We start from the raw sequence: 25,051 nt of genomic DNA on the forward strand, positions 1-25,051 counted from the left end.
CCCACAGTCTTTATATAAGTCACCAAGAACTGGCTTCCCTTTCCAAGACTATAAAAGTATTGTATGAGGAATTTGTGGGGAATAATGAAAATCGACAAAGACCAGAAGCACCTGCAGCACTCCAGTGGTTGCAAGCGCATAATTGGTACTGGGACATTTAAAACACTGAACCCGCTGACAGGAGGTAGACACTGGCTGGTAGAATCTTGTCGTCTATGTGCTGACAGAGGGACCACCGTGTTGCTGAGAAGACGGTGGAGCCAACCGGCTCACAGAGAATGCCAAGGGAGGAAGACTGGAGGAGCCAGTCTGCTACGAGGACGCCATGAGAGGAAGAGAACAGAAGTCTTCTTGGAATACGCAGGTACCAGAGAGCAGCCCACACGCCGCTGGAGAACAGAGAAGCACCTCTCAGGCAAGCGGCAACCGCGAGGGACATGGAAGCCACAAAGCAAGGTCGGCAAACACGGGGAGAAGGAACAGGACACCAGAAAGCCGCTGTATGCTTACGGCGGGATAACTGAAGCATGCCATAGAGAGCAGATGAGTCCACAAAGGGAAAGCTGGGACTCTTCGGCAACCCTACCCAAGGCAAATATGAATAACTGAATCATATAATACAGAATGTGAGACTCAATATTTCCAAGAGATAAATAACGGAATGACTACAGATACTGTCAAGTTGGCAAGTGTGTAAATTAAACCACATGAGGAAGTCCTGATATACGGATACACCAAGTATAGCCAAAGACTGTTGTATTTATATTAAAGAGGAGACACAATCTGGCAGCGCAGTACACTAGGTATCCCACAAAACTAAGACGTGGAGTCCCAGTCTGCCCAGGACTCTGATACTGAGAGGAGCTGCTGCTACTGCTACAAAGTGCTATACTGGCCCTTTATCTGTTTGACTCCACCTTTAAAAAGGTGTTGCAGGCGCGAAGCACCGCGCGAGTCCCGTGGAGTCCCAGTCTGCCCAGGACTCTGATACTGAGAGGAGCTGCTGCTACTGCTACAAAGTGCTATACTGGCCCTTTATCTGTTTGACTCCACCTTTAAAAAGGTGTTGCAGGCGCGAAGCGCCGCGCGAGTCCCGTGGAGTCCCAGTCTGCCCAGGACTCTGATACTGAGAGGAGCTGCTGCTACTGCTACAAAGTGCTATACTGGCCCTTTATCTGTTTGACTCCACCTTTAAAAAGGTGTTGCAGGTGCGAAGCGCCGCGCGAGTCCCGTGGAGTCCCAGTCTGCCCAGTCCGCCTCAAGACGGCGAAAGGCCTGGCGAAAGCGAAGAAAATTGGCAGCAGTGGACTTATGTCTGAGCCGGGTCCTCATACACGGCAAAGGACGCTGTTCGAGCAGCGGCAGTCCAGATTACCGCGGACTATGATTCCTTTGCCTTCATCCAAGGCTAACGATGAGGTAAGCGTTGAAATGCTGCCAAATACTGGGTTGAAACCTGCCATACCTACCCTACATGAGCTTGCATCTGCGTACATAAAGAACATTGCCAAAGGTAGAAGTGTTACAAGTGGAACACGAAATAAGGACAAGGACAAGGATCTATTAACTGTATACTCGTATCAGGAAACACAAAGTGTATTACCTGAATCACAAACCGCATATTCAGCGGGAGAGGGAGCGGGAGCGAGAGCGGGTCCGAAAGTCGGAATGCCAACTTCCCATATTAATACGACCGGCCCGCGATGTGGGCATGAACTTAATATAACCATCGACCCCACGCAGGTTGAATCGCCTTTTGATGTAGCAGATGCGGAGCTGATGGAAATACATGTGCCAAGGCATTCCCTCGAGCAAAGAGAAGTGGCGTTCTGTCCGTCGTTACAAGACGACCAAACACAATGCATTATGGTTGACGAAGTTCAGCGGCCAAATCTGAAACTGCAAGGAAATCCAGCGATGGGAGTGAAAGCAGCACGCTCCGTGACATCGATTAGTGCTGCCTCGAGTTCCCACCTAGCAACCCCACTACCATCTAGAAATTGTGTATGTAAGTATTTGCCGGCGAAATCCTCGCAACGCTCAGACACAGCGTTTCCTTTTACAAAGAGCCGTGACGAGATATGTCAATTGGTGTGTTTTGAAGCTAATCACAACGAGGTCATAGACCCAAATGGGGATAAGCGAGATAATGAGGAGTCCGCGAAATGGGGTTCTCAGGACTCAATTAATTCCAAGGCTTCTACTTATAACAGAGACGCTACACACGATGGAGATGCCATGCGGTGGAAGGAGAACGCCGCAGGTATAGATAGGTTGCAAAGAAATATGTCAGAATCTTTAAAAAGCAGTTCTGAGGCTGTTGAGCGGGAAGCCCGGTTGTCAAAACGCCTATCTGAAGATTATCAACAAATCAAAGACAGATTGATTCAAAGTTTTTCCCACCAGGACACAAGACATACTGCTATTTATGAAGACCAAATGCCACCCCTTAATAGTGTGCGCAAGGCAGGGGCAAGCCGTTCGTCATCGAACAGAGACAGAACCAGTACCACACAGTTACACAATAAGAGACTAATGGCTTGTGCTAATGGGGGCAGAGTGTCAGCAAACCTGTCGGTGTCCCAACATGGCTTGAATTCAACTGAAGAAAAATTAAATAGTAATGGGGACGACTCAGTAGTCTCCAATGATGACATCGAAAAGCTTTCACAAAAAGCCCACTCACCTAAAGATAAGTCCACCGAAAGCGCAACGAAGGCCAATATATCAGTCGCGGCCTCAATACAAATACATAATAATGTTTTAGCGGCTACGTCCGTGGCGCTTCTCCCTTTGTAAAATTGTATGAGTCACTAAGCGAAGCCATAAAAGATCAAGGGGCAGTGATTGCTAACTTGGATCATAAACTATCTGCTTTGAATCACAATTTTGATTTATACAGCAAAAGAGTGAAATAGATGCTAACGTCTCTATGCAATGGCAACATAGATTAGGCGATTTGGCAATGAATGACCATAATAAGTCTGCGAACTTGATGGACGCCATTTTGGAATGTATGAAATGGTTTCGCCATCTTGATGCATCTCGTTTGTCGGCGCCAACTCCTTGTTCCTTCCGACATGAGTGTCAGCATGTTACTGAGAGAGCAAAATTGCCTAACAAAGGAATCCAACAAGATTTGACGAAAGTCGTGATCACTGATGCTCCATCACCTGAGCTAGCTGTTTTAGACAATCTAGCTGGAACAAGTGTGATTTCTGATGTTCCAGTGATGTCCGCCGCTAAAATCCAGGAGCAAATTGGAGAGGGTATGATCGCAGACTCCTGTATCACTTTAGTGCTGCCTGAAGAGCTTGCAGCACCAATTCCAAAAGAAATTCCGTGTAACACATTTGGGATCTTTGTGGGTCCCACTAAGACATTAGTAACTCACAAGAAAAACACTGAGACTACCAGCAAGTCAAAGGAAGTGAAAAACAAACGTTGACAAAAACAAAATCCTGCAAAAACCAAGCAGTTTATACGAAATCTATCGACACCTCAAAAAATAGGCCTCTTCCAGGGTGCTCCCGTCGTAAAGTCTCATCCTCCCATGGGAGTAAAAAGTATCCAACAAGGGGAGTCAAAGAAAGATGAGCTTCCAACAGTCGGACAAATAGCAAATCCAAAAAAACGACAAAGACTCGACTCAGACCTGAAGAAAACGGAGCCTACAAAAGAGTCAAATGAGGTATGTGAATGGTCAACATACTCAATTGATGACGATGAAGAGACCCCAAGTGAAATTAATGAGGTGGGCGTTGTGGGTTCCCCGCGATCAACAACTGTTGTTCCCGACCTAGATAATCATTCACCTTGTAATTGTAGAGCCAAAAAATTAAACAAGGTTACGGAATTCACTGACGAACGAGTCTCAAAGTCTACTGTGCCGAAAATAGACACATGGATTTCAAATGCACAGCCCAATGGTCTTCAACACAAAAATTCTCCGTTAGATAGGACCTTAAATCCAAAATTAACTAAAGCGCAAAGGTCAAAACTTCCAGTGCAAGAGGCAAAAGTGCGCTTCGATAATAAGAGTGTGATGAAAAATCTGTGTGGGAAAGTACGGATTGAAAATATCTTCCCTGATGGGAATGAAGTAAACCTAAACAGAAGTAATGTAATGCGGTTACTTCGTGCAATTCCATCACTTCGTACTATCTCGTCAGAAGACATCAGAATAGTCGAATATCTCTCAGAGACCTGTTCTGATCAGGTACTGCTACACATCCGATCACAAGCTGTTGAAAAAAAGTTACTTTCGGCGAAAGATGATCTCTTAGCCTACGGTTTCGAGGTATCATACCAGAAAGAAGATGCTAAAACACAAAGGACAGAGTACAGCATCAGTCGAAGATCTTCGCACAACCAACGAAAAGCGAAGAGACATTTTAAAGGAGGTATTCAAAATCCAGCCTAATGAGTCGAAACACAATGCACAAGTAAAACAAGGTGCAAATTTGGTAGCACGTCGTCACAAGTAACTAAGTCAGCAAAATGAAAAGATAACTTGAACACACGCGGATTCAGTCATTTGCTGTTGGAGTCACCGTTTTGTATGGACAACATCTTTGCAATATGCTTACAAGAAACGTGGCTCCATGCCTCTCCTGCAAGAGATGGGTATACTTTATTACTCAATCCTGCAGGCAAAAATCAGTTTGGCCGTCCTTTCTCTGGGCTTTTAATAATGCTGAACAACTCCTTTGGATGGGAAATAAAGAAAACATACATGCCCAACCTGTTTGTTCAAGGTATGTTGTTGGAATTCAAACCGGTCATCTTTGATAACCCAAAGAAATTACTTTTAATCAACACTTATTGGAATCCGAAGATGATTTCAACTAGTGCGTATTTAGAAGCAATAACTGCAGTCATCGATGATAGTCTGCTAATAAGTTATAAATTACAGATCATCATATGTGGTGACCTAAATTGCTCATGGTTGGATGAGAATCACCTGCTAAAAAATGTCACTAATGACCTAGGTAATCCTAACGCTGAGAGAAGACGTAAATGGACGACGGCCATGGAAACCCGTGACTGCGAAATGCTAAATGGGTCGACGAAAAGTGACAATCCACCTAAGTCCACGTGGCATTGCGGCCACAGGCATAACATTTTAGATTATATATGGATATCAAATAATGTGTGGTCTGACATTGTGGACTTCGAAGTCAAAAGGTGTTCTAACAGTGACCACGACCCATTACATCTTACTTGGAAGTGTGATAAGTACACGCCTGAAGTAACATATGAGTCTGCGGTCACAGTCAATCATGGAGGAAACAGATTAAGAATGAATGCTGAACAACTAACCAAATTCCACTGTGGCATTAAGATGGGAAACATATCGCCAAGAAGCAAAATAAATTTTGCTCCATTATTAGCAGAATTTTGTCTTAAAAACAAACCTGGACCAAAATTAAAGGAGCGGAAGCATGTCTTTAGCCGTACAGTGTACAATGAAAAAAAATCTCTACGAAGAGATCTTAGACAGCTTAGGAGACAAAACGGAACGAATGCCTCCTTGGAAATTAAAAAGAGGAAATCAAAATACAGAAATTGGCTAAAGTCCTTTGCTTCTCTGAGAGATCAAGAAAGAGGAGAACAAATGCTAAAGTTGATCTTGACCCATAACTCAAGAGAAACTTGGCAGATCCTAAACAATGGCACTTTATCTCAAGAACACGCGCAGTTAAATGGTATTTCGAGGTCAAAAGGGGAAAAACATTTTGCCAACGTTTTTGGAGTTGCATCAGCTGACACATTGAGACAAGCTGCCGACTGCAGTGGTGCATGGGATGTCACCGAGACGGCAGAAGACATCATTGCTATAATTGGCCATCTAAAAAACTCAAGAGCCGCTGGACCCGACGGCATAACAAACATCATGCTGAAGGAAAAAAAAAAAATGGTCGTGCTTTATTGTGTATTTGTTCGACCTGATTGCAACTGTGAAAGAAGTGCCAGATTCATGGAGAACAGCTGTTGTGGTCCCGGTGTTCAAGAAGGGCAGTCGGGACGACCCTTCAAATTATCGCCCGATTGCCCTTTTGGACACCATTGGAAAAATTTTCGCTATGTGTATCCAGCGTAAATTATCCAGATGGGCCACTGACGCGAAGCTCTTAGACTGTAGACAAACAGGTTTTACCAAAGGGGTGGGTACTGAGGTGAATTTGTTAATATTAAATCTGCTAAAACTGGAAACGTTGAAGAACAAATCAAAGCTCTATCTGGCATTTATTGATATGCGGCAGGCCTTCGACTCAATAAATCGAGTCAAATTATGGGATAAGCTAGCTAAGTGGAACTGTCCTCTCGCACTATTAAATCCTGTGATAGCCCTGCATTCGAACACTACAATGCGCGTACGCATGAATGCTCTAGGGGAGCTATCAAACAAAATACCCACAAATAGAGGCGTGAAACAGGGCTGCCCCTTGGCGGCTCTATTGTTTAAACTATATATCTCAGATATCGCAACTGGACTCAAAGAAGCGGCATGTTTTCCGCCAAAGGTGAACGGGCAACATCTAAGTTGGGCGATTTATGCTGACGATATTGTGTTAGTGGACCGCACACAAATTGGCCTACAAAGGCTTCTGGTCAAATTTGAAGAATACTGCAATGTCAACGAGTTAACAATAAACGAAAAAAAAACAAAGATTCTGATTGTCGGCAAGGTACAAACCAATAAAGATCGATTATTTAAGTGGACAATTGCCCAGGAGAATATCGAAATAGTGTCATCGATACGTTACTTAGGAATTCTCTTTAATAACTCTATAAGAGAATGCGATTGGTGGTGTGACCTAAGAAATCGTATGGATGGCTTTGGAGCTCAGGGAGCTCGCATACATGCTGACTATGGAAAATTCTCTTTAACTCCAGTGTTGACGTTTTTTAAACAGAAAGTTGTACCAGAAATTACTTTTGGGTCAGAAGCTGGGTGGAACCTGAATGCGCATTGTTGGGACATTCTTGAGGGAAAGTTTTGGAGACGTGTACTAAGGCTTCCCACATATGTCTCAATTAAAGCCATCAGACATGAACTTGGCCTTGATTCCTTGTATACAACGGTTTTATGGAAGTCAATTACATCGGCAAGGAAAATGCATCTGAAGGATCCAGCACCGGCTTACAGAATTCTGTCAGCAACCACGCAACGACAGTATGGAGGTTTATTAAAATGTTGGGTCGTGAAAATTAAAACCATTGTTGACTCTGCAAACATCAAGTGGGATTTGGTGATGGCGACACCACAACTAGCTAAAAAAAAACTACGTCAATGGAGTTGGATACAGAATGTAGCCGACCGTGGGAAGATGAAGACCTCACTAGCTCTAGGAACCGCGGAAAATAGCTTGGATAAGTTACCTAAATATCTAAAGCAATTTCCTAGATACCACCGGACTAAATTCCTAAGACTACGTCTAAATGTCTATCATACCAAGGAAGTGCTTTGGACAAGACATGACAAACAAAATTGATAACATCTGTAGATTTTGCAAAACATCTGATGAAACGTTGAAACACTTAATCACGGAATGTGAAGCACTAGTAAGTGCACGCTCAATAATGTTAGGAAAATATGCGCCTCTCAATGGAAACTCGGAAGAATGGTGGTTTAGAATGTTAACCAGTAATAATGTTCAACTAACTTGTGCGGTGATACATTTTCTAGAAAAAACTTTACCGAGCAATGAATCGTTGTGAAAAGGTCATGGCGAAAAGAATAGTTCCAGAGAAATCTGGGGTGCAATCCTGAGGTCTATTAAAGAGGACATTTTTGTAGCGTTGCATCTGATTGGCTTGGTTGTGTTGTGTAATAAAAAAAGTTGATAATAAAACAACTACAATATTACAATTAAAAAAAAAAAAAAAAAAAACTAAGACTAACATCAACGTTGCTTTGCATACAACTTTGTTTTGTTGACCAGTGAAGCTCAAGGACAACTCCTATCCTCAAGTGTTTAAAGTGCATGGAAGAGAAATCCTGGGGAAGGGACCATGCTCTGGAACAGTAAACTTTACCCATTGGGAACTTTTTATGTTGGAGTTACGCATTTTCTTTTTGTACACTTTCATGGCCAAAGACATTTCCCTTTTCACCTTAGAGTTAGTTTTAGAATGTGAGGGCCAGAATAGCATTTCGGACACAGGACATTTTTGCTTTTGACATTTTGACATTGGACAGGCCTTTAGTTTTGGTTGCAGTAGGGAACCATCTCCTAGAATAGGGACCGTTAGGCATTTTCTAACCCCCTTTTGTGTTGAATAAAAATGTATAGCCACAGCTATCGGAGACATGCAGGGGATTCAGCAAGTGGGTAATTCTGGTGAGGGTATGGACACTTGATTTGAGGAAGTCATTGTTCCCTTGTGGAGCAGCAGCGAGTCCTGCCTGTGACCTCGGTGCAGTATTTGCTGTATCATGTTGGCTTCACCACTGATGCCCACTTTTTTCAGGGTTCCTCAATCTGTTGTACTCTAAAGTCAGCACTTTCCTAAGTTCTCTGAAGATCTGGCGGCACAGGCATGTGGAGTCGTAGCCTTCGGTTAGTTGCTCATGAACGTAGTAAATTTTGTTCACCAACGCGCATGTGCTTGATAGATTATCTTGTGCAAGAGAGATCTAATGATTTTTCTCCATGTTGACAAACGTGGTGCAGTTTGAAGCATTCATAGTTTGAAATAGGATGTCAAATCTTCTGCAGCACAATACAGCCTATGTGTAGGGTCTTGATCGTACACAACATTATTCCCCTTTGAGATAGAATAAAAGCAACCATATTGCAGCATTCTTTTATCCTGTGCTGCTAAAACTGTACAGACCATGTATGTCCCAGTTCTGAGACAGAATGTCGCCTGTTAAACGGTTCTACTGGTGAAATCGCAGCACTTAGACGTGGTGAAGGTGGGGCAACCTGAAGCAGTGGAGGCCTTTTGGGTTCATGATTTCACCCGCCGTTCTGCCTTTGGCTCCTTTGTTATCTGTAGCCGATGAGCATTGTGTGGCCAGTCATTTCATGCCTTTTCTTATATCCATCCCTGCCATTTGCTTTATGTGATTAATCACTTGATATAGACTTCTATGCAAACCCTTTCTGGTCCACAGGACATGGAAAACCACGTACTTGATGGAGTACCCTCAGCTCAGGTTCTCTCTAAATTGAACTATTGCAACAGCCTCTTAATCTACCTGCCTCTACTCTCCGCCCTTTACAACTTATCCAGAACAGGACTGGAAGACTTGTCCTTGGCCTCAAGCCCTGGGATCGTATCTCTCCAGCTCTGAAATCTCTCCATTGGCTCCCAGTGGATGCAAGGATTAAATTCAAAACCCTCTGCATTGTCCACAAGGCTTTCTGGGCCCTGGGTCCAACATACCTTCAGCTATCAGCTATCCCTCTGCAAATACCTCTCTTCTCGAGCACTCCGCTCCTCTACCTCTAACTCCCTCAGGGTCAGTCGTTTCTCAAAGAAACGAGCTGGGGGTAGATCTCGGTCTTCGGCTGGGGCCTCCCTCTGGAACAGCCTCCCTGCAACTCTAAAACCTGAGGAGAACCATCTCCGGTTCCGGAAGCACCTCAAAACCTTCCTCTTTGCTTCTGCCTTCTCCTCTCTTCTCCCCTGTTGATTCTACTCTCCCTCGGCACCATGCACCTGGCCACCCTCTGTCCTCCGGGCCCAGGTACCTGCTCTTCTTGCCACCCTCACTCACTGCCTTCAGGCCACCCCTTGCAGTGGGGTCTGTATCTGTACCCATACAGCCCTCCCCTTTTCTTCCTGCACTTTCAGACCTACCCGGCCTGCGGCCATAAACCCAACACTTGCCACTTGCTGGCTGCACTTCCACTGTGTGTTGCCTTTTTATTTATTATTTTAGTTTTTTCCTTCTCGCTCCGCACTCTCCTCTTGTTCCCCCTTCCATGCACTTCTCCCCCTTCCCCCTCTACCCTGCACTTGCGCGTGCTCAATTTCACTAGGCCTAGTAAGATCATTGTTTTTGTTCTCCCCTGTTCCCCTTCCCTTGCCTTGTCGCGCTCTGAAACACTTGTGTATGAGCGCGATAGAAATAAAATATCAATACCAAATTAGCTGCAGCTGCCGCATTTCAATCGGTGTTGCTGCTGCCTTTAAGTGGCTGAACTGGATACCAACCAGTTTGTCTTCAGTTCAAAGGCAGCCCACGATGCTTGCTCGGTGCACAGTCAGGAAAGAAAGCGGGTGTGCACCAGGGCAAAGCCCTCAGGATTGGTGCTTGATCAGACCAACACCACTGACTTCAGCAGTTGCTTTGCTCAGAGACTCCAGCACATAGAGTGTGGTGGTCCTCAACTTTTACTATTAACGCAGCGACTCTTCCTTGCATCGCTGCATGCTTGAATCCAGAAAGCTGAACCAAGAGGCCAAATAAGGTGCCAGTCCAAACATGGAAGGAATGGACATCACACCATGGGGTAGAAAACATAAGGGAAAGACTGCTGTATTATTTAAAAGAACCACTGTGCATCAATTTAAGGATCTTGTTTCTCTGTTGGGGCAAGAGAACGAAAAAGGGTGGGTGGCACTTACCATATCCACAAGTGCTACATATAGGAAAATTCCTGCTGTGACTGCGAAAATCCAGGGAGTCACTTTGGAGGAGCTCTGGCTTACCATGGCACCCACAAACATGCCCATGTACCCCAGGAAGGCCGACAGAAGGCTGAAGAGCATCACCCTCCTCACAGGCATCCCAGCCTGCAGCAGCACTGCAAAGTCACCTGTGGAAGGAGACAGCACGTTAGTTGTTGCCTGATATGTGCATGGCATTTGCCGAGTGCCAGCATGCTGACCAATGAGGAGTTAGATGGTGAGCTCTGTGTGTATTAGAATCAGTCCAACTGCAAGCCTTTAGATCCGAGATCTCCCAAAAGCAGCATGCTACAGTGCCCTAAACATACCTGGGCCCGCATTGGTATGTTCCAATCTGTATCATCAGAGCAGCTATAGAGAGATTTAGAATGGCACTGCATCTCTAGAAAGGCAACTAGTTAGTCCACAATTACTACAAGGGATGCATTGCAGATGTGTATAGCCTAACCGCTGAGAGCTTAAGAAGTTAGAGTATGCACTAGACCTCATGAATAGAAGCCTTCTGAGCAATATAAAAGTGCACTGTGGGAGAAAGCAAGACCAGCATATGCTGGGTGGCAAACAAGAACATTAACTGTATCCAAAAAAAACTTCACACGTGGACTGCGCCACTATAGTAAAGAACTTTCAGCCATAAGTCATTGGAAATGATACTTGGTTATATATTTCATAATAGCCCATGTTTGAGACAAGCGTGTTGGCATGTACTGTTTAAGCACACACTGGCGTGTGAAGCTGACGCGCGGAAACTAATAACGAGGGATTTAACCCAGGACAGCCTTACAACTAATGACCCTAGACCTATAGGGTCTCAACCAATTGCGACAAAAAACCTCTACTGCCCTGATTGAAAAAGGACTGTACGTGCCAAAACATGTGTCTCAAACAAGGGCTATTATGAGATATTAAACCAAGTATCATTTCCAATGACTTATGGCTGAAAGTTCTTTGCTATAGTGGCGCTGTCCAAGTGTGAAGTTTTTTTTTTATACTTTTGGCTATAACTGAGCAGGGGAATTAATTTCTCCGTACCTTCACGGGCATGCAACACAACTCTGTTGGGGGCAGGGCACTTTAAGTTGATATCCCAGGCCCCCACCCGATAAGAACATTAACTGGTTTCAAAGTTTTGAGATGTGGTAGCCTAGGGTTGGGAACAGGTAGTCTTTGCTAGAACATTCCAAATGATGGGTCCCTTCCATCATAGGCTACAAGGAGAGGGTCAAATCTAGGTTGTGAGCTCCTAAAGCAGTTACATGCATTGGTGCATTTCCACAGATGTAATGCAGGGTTTTTTTAATTATTTTGCTGGGGTACCAAGAAACCGTACATTGATCCAGTAGGATGAGGGAACAGTCTCTGGCCCTGATACGGGGCAAACACTGGATTACTTACCCAGTTCGTGGGGCAGCTCGTGGCAGAAGACTGCAATGCTGGTGCTCAAACCACTGGGTATCCCCTGGGAAAAGGCAGCACCTGTAAAAACAACATGCCCAAATCAAATCAACACGTGTGCCACAGTAGCAGGTGTGCTGTGCCTAGCTCCGCTTTTAGGGCGAGAAGCAGCCTTGCCGAACGGTGTAGTCTGAAATGTGCAGCCATGTTCAAAGCAGAGATGCCCTCTCCAGGTTAGGACACAGCTCTCGAGAAAGGAAATCTCTCTCCATCAGGACCAGACTCAAGGAGAACTCTTAGAAAGGTCATTTCAGACGAGGCTACAGCTTCAGGGGCCATTTAGTAGCCGCTATGACCTTCAGGACTACTCGTGGCAAGCTCTTGCACTGTTGGCATCTCCAAAATAGGAGAGGACTAATACAGTTTGCATAGGGCTGAAGAATTTTACGACAACAGGAGGTGCTCTTAAGACTCTGCGATGATAATCTGTATACGATCTAGGAAGGCTTGCTAAAGGGCAACTACGTCCTAAGCAATACAACTCAAGGAAGCAATGAAAGCATTGCTCTGTCATTAAGAACAAAGCTCGTCTAACATATCTCCTCACTGCAATGTACACTATCGGAATTCTCTTCCAAGGAACATACCCATGTTTTCCACCACTGGCAAGAATTTGAGAGACAAAACATACATTTCTGATGAGTTTGTTCATGATTTGGAATCCTAACATTGTATGCAGGGAAACACGAAATATAGGAAAAGGGAGAAATGAAATGACTAGCCCTGGACATAAACCCTTAAGACAGGCAAATGGGGAACATGCATGCACTGGTCCTACAATAGAGAAGATGGTAAATGACCAGAAGTGAGCCATGGAAATGGACCAACACTTAACCCCCACTTAGAGTAGATGAACTGGTTCAAGACCCACAGGGTAGGGGAGGAAAAACAGCCCAACACTGGCTCCTATCTGAGCTAAATTGTCAACCTTTGACAGTGTTGCAGATTCTACTAGGTACATCCCCTGTAAGAAGGAATGCCAGACCGTCCCTCCATCTGCCAATCTTTGCCTACGCCCAGTGCTCTCATCTAGGCTTACCTATGGCCAGTCCATCTGTGAAGTTGTGGATGCCATCTCCTAGGATCACCATCCAGGCGATGTCAGCAATGCCTGTTGTCCTAGAGGGGCTGGGCCCATGAGAATGCCCAGAGTTCCTCTGCTGGTCCTCCGTGGATGCACAGGAAGACTGCCTGGCCCCACTCTTTTCCCGTAACTCCACATTGGTAAGAAGGGAGGAACGGCGTTCCTCTCCAATAGCGACTTCCTCTGGATCGGAGGAGCCCGGAGACTGTTTATCTGCTGGGGAAGAGTAAGGGAAAAGACAAACTGGTGAGTGTTAAGTGATCGGCAGGTCTTACCCTGCTAGCATACTTTCGAAAGGGTGTGTGTGCTCGGAGAGGAAAAACAGACAGTCAAGGAGCAGAGAAAGGCGAGCTGCCTGTATGCAATAGTATAAAAGTGGTACATGCTGTCCTCATGGGCTTCAGAGTACTAGATGTGGGTTGTAAGTGTAATTGTTTGCAATGTGTGTGTGTTGCATGTTCCCTCTTCTCTTTGCCAGCTGTTGTCATGTGCTACGCTTTTCCTAAGACTAAAGAGTACATCAAAAGACAAGAACCATATAAACCTAGGAACAAATAGGGTAACTTGCTTCTTGGCCAGTATGGCAATTCAGAGGCTAGAGAGCTGTGCAAAAAAGATTTTCCTATACGAAACACGATTGTTATACAGAGGTCTCACAAAAAGAAGGACAGAAAATGAGGTGCAGAAAGATTAAAAGTCCATGCAAACTGGTGAAAACGTATTACTTTGAATGATGGAGCGCCTGAGATACTAGTGTTGCACTATAAATAAACTGACTTTCACTGATGCTGAATGGAATCAGCTGCACTGGGTTTCAGGGTTAAAAGGTGAGGTTGCGGTTTGGTTTCTGCACAAGATCTTATTAATGTATTTAGTTTGTCATTTATATAGGACCTTACACCAAGGCACTGTACAAAACTAATTCACAGTAAAAATGAACAGTACAATATACAATTAAAAACTACAATGAGATAGGATACAACTAGGATTGAAGTAAGAAAGTTTAAGGCAGCTCAGAAAGTGGGATAAGAGTGTATGGATCGTAAAGAGTGGGAGAGCATTCCACTGAAGAGGAGCCAAAAAAAGAAAAAGAAGCGGAACCATGAAGGTTGCACACAGAAGGCAAGGTACAGTTAGAAGAAAGTGAGACTGAGGGCAAAGAGGAGGAGAGGGAACATTCAAAGAGACAAGAGATGCAAGATAAACAGGAGCAAGTCCATAACTGGATTTGGAAGATACAAAGGACATTGAATTTCAGTTGAGAGTGAAAAGAGAACCAACAAAGCCAGAGAGGTAGAAATCGAGTCGTGAATAGATAAAGAATACAAGCGGCAAAGAGGAATTGAAAACATACTTTAGAGGAGCTAGGTGAGAGATGGAGACCAAAGAAGTACAGAACAGTAGAATAGGTGTGCAAATATTAAGGAGGAAATTAAAAGCTTAGTGGCACTAAATGTTAGAAGAGATATTTTCCGAATGTTGAAAAGAGGGAAACGACAGGAACGGGATGTAATAGAGATGTGATGAGCAAAAGAGATTAGTGTCAAGAGGAAGGCTGGGATTGCATGCCGTAAGAGAGATAGGCAGATGGGAGGGAGAAAATAAGATTAAGGGAAGAGGAACAGGGAGAGGGATCCTATTAGCTGGGAAAAAGAGAACTCCTGTTTTTGAAGGATTGAGGACAAGAATGTGATCAGACATCCCGGTTTAGATAGAAGAGATGTATTGGTTATTTCTTGTGTGCCACATGCGGGTTCACCCAAAATGACGAAAAAAATATGTCTGAATGCGCGATTTGGCTGTCCAAAATTCTGAACGGCCGAAAAGTTCGACCAAATCACGCATTTGTTGCTGAGGGAGTCCCCCGCAGCCGTCACCCGCCATCTCCACCCCCTAAAAAAGACTGCAGTAGTGTCCCCGGCAGCTGTCCCAAAAAAATAAAAAAATAAAATAAAAAAAGGACCCTGCAGCACTGGTTCACGATCACGGAAGTGAAAGGGAACAGGCATCACAGGGACCAGCGGGTCAGAGGCAAGGTAAGTAGAGGGGTGGGAGTGTGTTGGGGTTGTGAGCTGGGGTTTGGCCAAGTCAGAAATGTTCAGGGAGAAAAGACCAAAGGTTATTTTTTTTTTTTAAATCTTCAGTCTTTTCTCCCTCAAACATTTGTAATTTGGTCTTTCAACCCTAATCCCCACATGCTGCCACTTGCCGATTACTGCTAATTACTAATTAAAGGAATGTGGGGATGTGAGGATGGATGTGTGCATTCAGCAACCCAGCAAAGACTCAAGAATCTTTAGCAGTTTCTCATCCAGTCAGATTCTAGTTCCCTTTTAAATTGTGAAGGCTGTTAGGAAGGATGTTTTTCAATTGCTCCTGTAATTTATGTGGACTTCTCGTAGTTTCAGTGCTGAACTCAGTTCCAGAGTGTTTTCCTTTCCTCCTACAGCTTTAGTTGACCAAGGAATCTTTATTTTGCCTGGTATCGCTAATCTTCGGTATCAAAATAACTCTAGGGTCTGTGTTCTTCATTGAAAGTACTTGGGGTCCACAAACCCGGAATAGCCTGGGGTCCACAAACCCGGAATAGCCTGTGCATCGAGCATTAACATCTTGAACGTGACCCGCTGCTCCATTAGGAGACATTTCAACTATTTAGAACCAGAATAGTGGGATCAGATCTTTTTAAGCACTTACCTAGCTCCTTCAATTTAGACCAATTAAAAGGGTTTCAATATTTTATGTGATAGTCCTTTTTACATACTGTTGCAATACTGTAGTCAAGATTGCACAAGTCAAAATTAATTTTATTATGTGGCCAAAACTGAACAGAAGTGTGACCGCTATGCATATTCCATTAATGGTGCACACTCTATATCACTTCAAAAGTTAATTCTAGGCTAAATATTATCTATCCGTCTGGGTTTACTGCCTTTGGGGGAGTGGTTGTCACCTAGCGATTTAGGCTGTTTAAAAATGGTAGTTGGACCTAGGACCAACCCCAGAGGATGTGTAATGGCTATTTCTGATGTCGGGTGCAGCACTGGGCTCATAGTTCCACTTTAGGCCTACCTCGTGGTTTCCCCAAACTTTGAAATGCCCAAGAAACAAAATGGACTATAACCCTGCAGACCACCATGGCAAGCGAGGTGAGAGCAACTTAGGCCTCCACCTCCCAGCCACTCAATTTCCACTTTGTGGTTTTAAATCCCCACAAAGAGCGCACCTTGCACGCCGTGTCCCTCTCCCGCCCCGCTTCCCGATTCCTGCCTCCAAGCCCTCCTGGAGCAGCACGATTGATGCTCCTAGTCAGGCACCTGTAACCCCCTCGTGCTGAAGGATCGGCGTGCCGCCATTGACCCTGCAGACCACCATGGCAAGCGAGGTGAGAGCAATTTAGGCCCTGACCTCCCAGCCACTCAATTTCCAATTTGTGCTTTTAAATCCCCACAAAGAGCGCACCTTGCACGCCGTGTCCCTCTCCTTCCCCGCTTCCTCATTACTACTCCTGCCCGCCTTCAAGCCCTCCCTGAGTAGCCCGATTGGTTCCCGCTCCCCAATAAGGCTATACTAACAGGACAGCCACCTATTCGGTAAAGGGCCTCGAGGCAAAGGGCGGCTCCTGTATTGGCAGCTCCAGAAAGTGTCTGCAGGTCTCAGCAGGGGAAGCCAGTGGCCAGCCATCAATCAGCAACAACCACCAAAGTAAGTGTGGCACGGGTGGGGAGTAGAGCAATTACTCTACTCCAGAAAACCCCTGCCTCTACATTATCCTACATCGTAACTGCAAATTTTGACATGTGCCGCATTAAGATAAGAATTGTGAACATTAGACTCTAATATCTAATGTCATACTAATGTGAGCACCAGCCTGCCCTGCGTCGCATCTAGATAGAATTGTGAATGTTCACAAGTCCCACGCTCAGATGAATTGTGAATGTTAGCAAGTCCCACACCTAGAACTGTGCATTAGCATGTGCCACATTTACATAGAATTGCGAACATCAGCCTGCGTCGCATCTAGATAGATTGGCGAATATTAGCCTGCATTGCATCTAGATAGAACTGTGAAGGTCAGCAAGTGCCGCACTTAGATGGAATTGTGAATGTCAGCAAGTCCCACACTTACAACTCTGAATATTAGCCTGGTGTAGCCAAATCCAGGTGTAGCCTCCATCTCTGCCTATCATGTGCGGAAGAAACCCACTTACTGTGGAACCAGGGCTTTGTGCCACCTTACAGGGTTCTCAAATCTAGGTACATCCTCCATCTTTGTCTATTGTATGGTGAAACGTAGTGTATTATGAGACCTGGGCCTCTGCCCCCACCACACAGGATTCTTAACTAAAAGCGCTTCGCAAAACTGTGAAGGTCAGCTTCAAGACATATAACCCACCAACCAAAAAAAAACCCTCAAAATTCTGCATACATAACTCATACAGAAACCCACACAACCATCTCACGCACAGCAAGACGGACGCACTTCACCACACCGCAACAAAAAACAAACACATAAGCCGCGCCAACGGCACACGAGGCTGGACTTCAATCTGATACTCGCACCAAAGCTCACTGCACGGTGTAAACCAATATGAAGATGCCAACAGGACACCACTTCTCTTACTATACTACTCCCTCTTCACCTTACTAACCCAACCCGCTTCCTTGTTTACAGATCCGCTTGAGCGCCTGGGGACCAACTCCGTTGGTGACGGTGCGCTATACAAATACCTTTAACATTAACATTTACATTAGCACCCCAACGGCTACCAAAGAAGATACATTGTACTACTTACATAGTACATCGACTTGCACCCCGATTGGAGCCAAAACTAAATTACAGCTGCCACAAGCCTACTCCTTAAAACCATTGTAGGGTGATATGATCACCATAGGACAAGGGGGGGCACTTAAAAAGCACCCCATCCCAGGAGCCATATGGGCTACCATGGGACCATTTACTAAAAATGGATTGCAGGAATAGAAGGACTTCAGTAGAAGTGCCTCTGGCCACAAAAATAAGTCAAAGATCCTGGAAACCAAAGTGGAAAAATGCAAAATGTTTAGGGGTCATAAAAGACTGCAGAACCTCAAAAAAAATGAGATGTTGCCCATATAGCTTTCCTAAGGATTGAAAGTCTAGTAATAGTCCACATGACTATCACGTATCACGTTCAAAACCTTGACTCTGACTCACAAATGCCTCCACCATGCGGCCCAACTATACTTTTCTGGCAAAATCCCTAAACTTCATTGTGACAGACCTACAAGAACAGCGTACATGCATTGTCTGGCCACACCAAGATTCAAACTGTAGAAAGCGGGTGGTAGCAGCTTCCCCACTATAGCGAGTAAACAATGAACTCCCTGCCAATCAATCTTAAGGCCCTAGACTCTTTCTGGACCTTTCAGAAACAACTTAAAACCCATCTCTTCTCCCAATGCCTCAATGCATTAAGTAAACCACCCATTCCTACTTTGTACATATTGCACTGCTATAAGTACCATTGGGGATAACCTCAATCAACTATGTAAAAAAGGTAAATATTAAATGTAGAAACAATATCTCAAATGTAAATGAGCAATCTACTATGTACAAATGTAACCATGTTAACTGTCGTAACCTATGTAAGAAAAGCGCCCAGATGCCTCTCGGTTAGGCATGCTATACAAATAAATAAATACATAAATAAATTAACACTAAATACAAATTGGATTCCGTTAATTCATGGTAAATATCAACATACATTGAGCAATTATTTGTGACCTATTGAATAAAAAATAAAAAAGGAGAATGATTATCTATGTAAAAAAGTACAAGTATTCTTCTACCAAGTAAGTAAGAGTTTAACAATTTTCGGTTAAAGTAATGTCCAATAAATGCGAGGTTTGAGCAATTGAAATAAGAGCTCTCTCCAACAGATTCTCAAGAGGTTCCAACATGGCGCTAGTGGAGGCGATTATAAATGGTAACATCTATTAAAAAAAAAAAACAGAGGACAGTGAAACACAAGGTGAAGGTAATGGATGCATTCAGCTATCAGAACAAATGAATCTCCATTAGTGTAATATATTACTGATGTTTGTGTTTTGCAACATATAGTTATGGCGCTAAAACCAGCGAGAGGGACTTATAAGCAAAAAAAAAAAAAAAAAATACTAAATATTTCATTATCATTCTGAGATGACATTCAGAAAAGGACAAGTGGAGGAAGTCAAAACAAAGAAAGGGACTAAACTATAACAGCACAGTCTTTAAATGATCGGACGCTAAAGACTTAAGGTCAAAGGCGGCCAGACATTTACATATTGGAACGTAAGCAGTATTATTAAATGATTGTCAAGAATATATTTGCTATCTTTCTAAGCGGACACCAGAATAAAGTAGAAGAAAGCAGAAATAAAGAGACTAACATTATCTAAATACCCTTCAAAGATGGCGCTTAGTAAAGGGTTCACAAAATAGAAACTAAGAAACGGCTTAGCATTTAACTATAAAAGTGCAGGCAAAATGACATGCATATCTTTTGCTGGAAAGCCACTGAGGAAGCTAATCGATACAGGAGAAAAACATGTGACAGCTAAAGAATATGAAATGCTATCCAAACCACTCCATATTATACAAGCTAGTCTTATTAAAGCTGCCTTTCTTCTATATTTAAAGAATCAAGAGGAAAGAGAAAGGTGTCAAAGTGGAAAGAAGTATATTCTATTTACTACAATCACATCTGCGATTAATGACCGCCTAAAAGAAGGTAATAAAATTGAATTTGGACCTGGCATAACTAATAAAAAATACTGTTGAACTACAGTAGTCAAACCAAGTAACATAAATCTACTATAACTTCAAGAATAAAGATATAGAAATACAAGTGAGGTACACAAGGATAACTATTCAAGAAACAATCCCACAGTGGATTAATGGCACCAAAATAATAAGAAGTTGAATCATTTGATTGATTATATACCTAATGCACAACAAGCACCCCTAATGGAGATAATCCATTATCTCTTTTAGATACATGAAGCCTTTTCAAGTGGAGAATTTTAATAAATGACTATCCTGACCAAAATCAGCAGGATTCACCAATAGGTCAAGGTGAATAACAATTGTATTACCTTTGCTGACCGGCAAAACATGCTTAATATATAGATCTACCAAATCGATCACCATCTTATTTTACTTTTATTAATATACTGTAAATACTTTGAGTGTGGTAAGCACAGATCAGATATGTCACCAAAAGGGGATGTAGCTTTTGTTAGCAAGGAGGGAGAAAGGATTGTCTGCTTGCCACAGGGTAGAGAAAGAAAGGTAGCGAGAGGAGCAAAGCACCATAGAGGGGAGGTCTGGGAGAGCACATGCAAACAGCAACTAGAGAGGCATAGGGGCTCACTGTGGGAAATGGGATTGGAGTTCCCTAGAAGGAAGGACACGTCTCCAGGAATAGGGAACAGACCAGAATAAATGAGGAATACCCAGCATGGGCAAGTCAAAGGAAATAACAGTGATGTGTGAGCTTCAGTTCAGCAAGAGGAAGAGAAATCTGGGACACCGCAGGACATATATGGAGGGAAGGGATACAACCAGTAATATGCACTACTCTAGAAAAACCAGGGAAACCAAACACATCGCAAATAACCCTCAACTAAAGGTGGAAGATAGAGGAAAGGCGGGAAGACAAAGATCATAAAGAAATCAAAACATTTCCAAAAAAGAAAGATAACTCGAGAACCATGAACCACAGGGAAAAAGGTTGTCTGGCAGCCATCTTAATTTCCAGGCTAATTTATAAACAAATTCCTGATCGAACATGGAAATACTGCCCTTTCTAAATCTCTGTATTTCTGTTGTCCCTTCTGGTGGCCATCTTTGAATTGTGTCTATGCCTTTTTGCACCAATTTCATATATTCGACACTCCACCTTCTCATCCCTCGATTCCTGACCCCAATGTCACATTTGTCATATTAAATCTGCATTATTTGCCATCTTTTGTCCTAAAAATAAACAAAGGACTTATGTATTGTGTACATAGATGCACCATATTGGAACAGATGTATTGCCAATATTAGAAGGGTCAAATATAGATCTGTTGGTTGTATTTCTATAGTGTCCGTCAATCCTGCAAATCATTCTACCAAAATGATTATCTTGCTATTTTAAGGGTGCAGAAGTAAGACTGACACAGAGTGGTCATGACGGATGACATAAACTTTATTAAAATTCTAAATGAAAAGAAAAACCCATCTTGCCCTAACTCTAAGAGGGGTTACCCTGCCTTAACCAATATTACTAATGTTACAGTCGGGATGTCAAAAAATGAAAGTCCACGGTCGCATGTCAGAATCTTATCTCTGTTCCTCACACTCTATATTAAACTAAAAGCAGGTCGTCTTAGTCCAGAGTATTGACTCCCTTCCCTTGGACGCAAAGGCAGTCTTGGTTTACAAGCCTTCTCACATAATGGGTGAGAGAGGGGACTGTCTCCCTTCCCCAGCCACCTTTAGGCTTCTTGTACAGTTCCTCAACGTCTCGGGGCAGGGGGGATGTATCCCTTCCCCAGTCTTCCTTAGGCTTGCAAGACAGTTCAGAAATTGATGGGGACATGTCTCTCTTTCCAACCCGGCCCTTCTCGTGCTTCTTCTCCGTCTTTGGGGTCCCTGACCCTGGTTGGCAGTCCTTGTTTCCTTCTACCAGGCACTGCGACGAAGAAGAGTTTGGATGCTTCTCCAAACTCGATTGGGTCCTTGGCCTTGGCTGGCAGACCTAGTGCCATTTACTTCCAGGCCTCTTATTCACAAACACAGACGGTTTACTCGCTTGCCAAGTACCGTCTCCATATGCATTGCACTCAGTTCCCTTTGCAGTCTCTTGATTTCACATGCAGACTTGGTTTAACATCCTGCCAAGTACTGCATTCGTATGTCCTATTCTCACAATTCTCTTCACCTTCCCCTCTCTGGTTTGACAGCCCTGGGTCACCTTCCCTCACAAGGAAGATTGCATCTTCTTACTACTGGATATGATCTTTCTGGTAAGGGTTCCAGCCCGGATTCCTCATGTTACAATATGCTGATATGGTTTCTCTTAGTGTCCCGTAGGGGTTATTCGCCTTCCCCTACTTTCCACACACTGTTGGTTTCAGGGTTTTTGCCACCCTCTGGGGACCGCCTCCCCCAACCATAGGCTCTGCCACCCGAGGCCATCAGATGGCTAGAATCATTCCTGAGTGAGAGAACCATGAGAGTATTCTCCCCATAGGCAGCTGCGGACCCTATCATGCGGTGTTCCCCAGGGCTCCTGTCTCGCCAACCCTATATAATATCTTCACCAAACCCTTGTTTGACGATCTGGACCTTCTAGGCGTCACCTATACTAACTATGCAGATGATACACAGATTCTCCTCCCACTTTCAGGGGATCATAGTAAGGACACAGAGTTGGTGAATGGGGTAGATCTTATCATTCAAGCATGGATTGCCACCCACGGCCTGTGCTTGAATGATAAGACAGTTGACCATATTGGGCACACACGCAAACATCAACAAACTAGGCCAGGAATTTTCTTCTTTCAATATTGATGGAAATATTATCAAGGTTTCCAAGGAAGTAAAAACCCTTGGTTTCTATCTTGATTCTACTCTGTCATTCAACAAACAGGTAAATTCTCTGGCTTCCACCACCGCCTACTCTTGCAAACTGATTAGAGTTGGCAAGCTATTCCTTTCTAATGACAGCTCTATGATCCTGGCCAGAGCCTTAATACTCTCTAAAATTGACTATGGTAATGCCCTTTACAGTGGCTCTAACAAAATCACTATCCAGAGACTACAAACACTTCAAAATAACGCCTTGAGAGCAGCGCTTGGCATAAACAAAAGAGTACACATCTTTGCCATCAGACGCCATCATAAATGGTTATCCACAGATAACACAATACAGCTAAAAATGATATCACTGACCCATAAAGCTTTAAATAACGCTGCCCCCAGTTATCTTATAAATAAACTTCATAAAAGAACATCTACTAGAACTACTAGTGTTGGCAATACCAATTTCCTAGTAGTACCAAGATATAAGTTATCTACGATTGGCGGCAACAGTCTCCCAGTGAAGGCTGCGAAAATCTGGAACCTACTACCATAAAACTGAGCAGTTCAACCGTACCTACACTTCCGAAGAAACGCCATCCAACATATCATCTCCAATGGCCTCTAGTCACCTCATCTCCTAAGTCGCAGCTGCCCTTTGGCTCACCCTCGCTCTAGGCCATGGCACTTCCCATTATTCATTTACACCTTGCTGAACTTGTTACACTATTAGCATTGTTACTTGTAATCTACTCTGCTACTCTGTGCTACTCTTAGCCGAACTAGGTCATATTATCGGCACGGTCATGTGCAATTTATTCTGGCAATTTGTGAGTCCATATACCTTTTTTTTGTAAATTGTATAATTTGCATCGTTGTAACCTTTGCATTATCCTATTGTTGCACCCCGTTACCCATGGGTCTGGTGCGCATTAGAAGTTAATAAACAAACAGGCAAACAAATACCTTTAGGGTCTTGGCTGCAGCTCTGCGGTCAGTCGCATGCTTCCCCGGGTCTTTATCTGCTTTGCCGCCTCTCTGCAGCTCCTCCTGGCTTGCCACAGAGGCCCAGTGGTTTCTGACCCTGTTCAGCGTCTTTCCAGGCAGACCGCATGGTCCTGTAATGCTGCGCTGCTGATGCCTTTCCCAGCCAGCCTTCCGGTTCGTTCAGCGTGTCCCGTGGAGACCGCTACTTCAGCATCCCTGTGCCTGGACCTGTTCCTGCTGCTTTCCTCAGCGAGCACAGGTACCTCTTGTGGTTACTCTCTGCAGCATCTGACATTTGGTTGAGTCCATTGTCATTTTTTAGCTACCTATCTGGTAAAGTCTGTAGCTAAAGGCTAGATTGTTCAGATAGTTTTATCCGAGTGATCACTGTGGATCTGCGCTTCTTCCTCTTCACAGTTTCTGGATCTTCATGATAGTCATCCCCACTCTTCCTTGTCTCAGTCCTTATTACTTACTGTAGAGGTATATGGGGTAGGGGTGAAGAGCGTGGGGGTGAAGGAGTGGTGCAGATTTTGGATGGACACCGCATTCTTCCACAATAGTCATCACTGGTCCCAAAGGGAGTTTCCCCTCCCATGAGGTCTACCCGCTGAGTACCACCCCCAAGGGGACCATCGGGTAGCAGCCTCACCTCCCGGCTTCATGGGAAGGGGCTTCCCCTTCGGAAGCAAGGAAGACATCTTGGGATTCGTCACACCACATAGTTCATCATGATCTTTGTGACTCATTGTAGCTCTATATGAAGAAATTAAGAAGCGAAGTGTGCAAAACAAATCCCATATTTGTTGCTTGTGCATTACAATAAATTGGCATCTGAGTAAAAGCATTTCATTTTCATAGGTTTTTAAAATGTAAAATGCCAGTCCGTTCCAGATTACCACTGAGCCTATGCTCAATCGTTTGCAAAGTGTAAATTGAGTTTGATTCTTTTTTGAGGGGCTACAAGTCTTGACCACCTCCTGTAAGGCAGGCATGGTATCCAACGGTAAGACAGACACAAGTGATCGCAGTTCAAGGGTGTTTATTGAACTTCAATTGGGTTTAAAAAACACCTATCTAATCCTAAAGATTGGCGCAAGCTACGACCATCAAATAATAACGCAGTCCTAGTGGTGTCTTGTCAAAATCAAAAGGGCCTATACTAATAAACCCATTGCCAATCCTTACTTCTAAATACAAATAGTGTGGGAAACAATGTTATGCAAAAGAAAAAAAAGTGTTCAAGAAATTATATGTCAGGATATTCAAGCCTTTGGCATTCC

The 25,051-nt window shown here is 43.9% G+C and overlaps 1 protein-coding gene across 1 annotated transcript in view; it reads right to left on the reverse strand.

Moving 5' to 3' along the window:
- SLC39A5 (solute carrier family 39 member 5) overlaps positions 1 to 25,051 on the reverse strand; it is a 334,372-nt gene that overhangs the window by 41,294 nt on the left and 268,027 nt on the right. The window contains exons 8-10 of the mRNA XM_069653748.1: positions 13,145 to 13,405; positions 12,046 to 12,126; positions 10,588 to 10,778 (exon numbers count right to left, since the gene is read on the reverse strand). Of these exons, the coding sequence (XP_069509849.1) occupies positions 10,588 to 10,778; positions 12,046 to 12,126; positions 13,145 to 13,405 (533 nt within the window). The remainder of the gene's footprint in view (positions 1 to 10,587; positions 10,779 to 12,045; positions 12,127 to 13,144; positions 13,406 to 25,051) is intronic.

This window comes from Ambystoma mexicanum, chromosome 3q (assembly GCF_040938575.1).
Source record: "Ambystoma mexicanum isolate Mex_15411 chromosome 3q, UKY_AmexF1_1, whole genome shotgun sequence".
In the NCBI taxonomy this organism is placed as follows: domain Eukaryota; kingdom Metazoa; phylum Chordata; class Amphibia; order Caudata; family Ambystomatidae; genus Ambystoma; species Ambystoma mexicanum.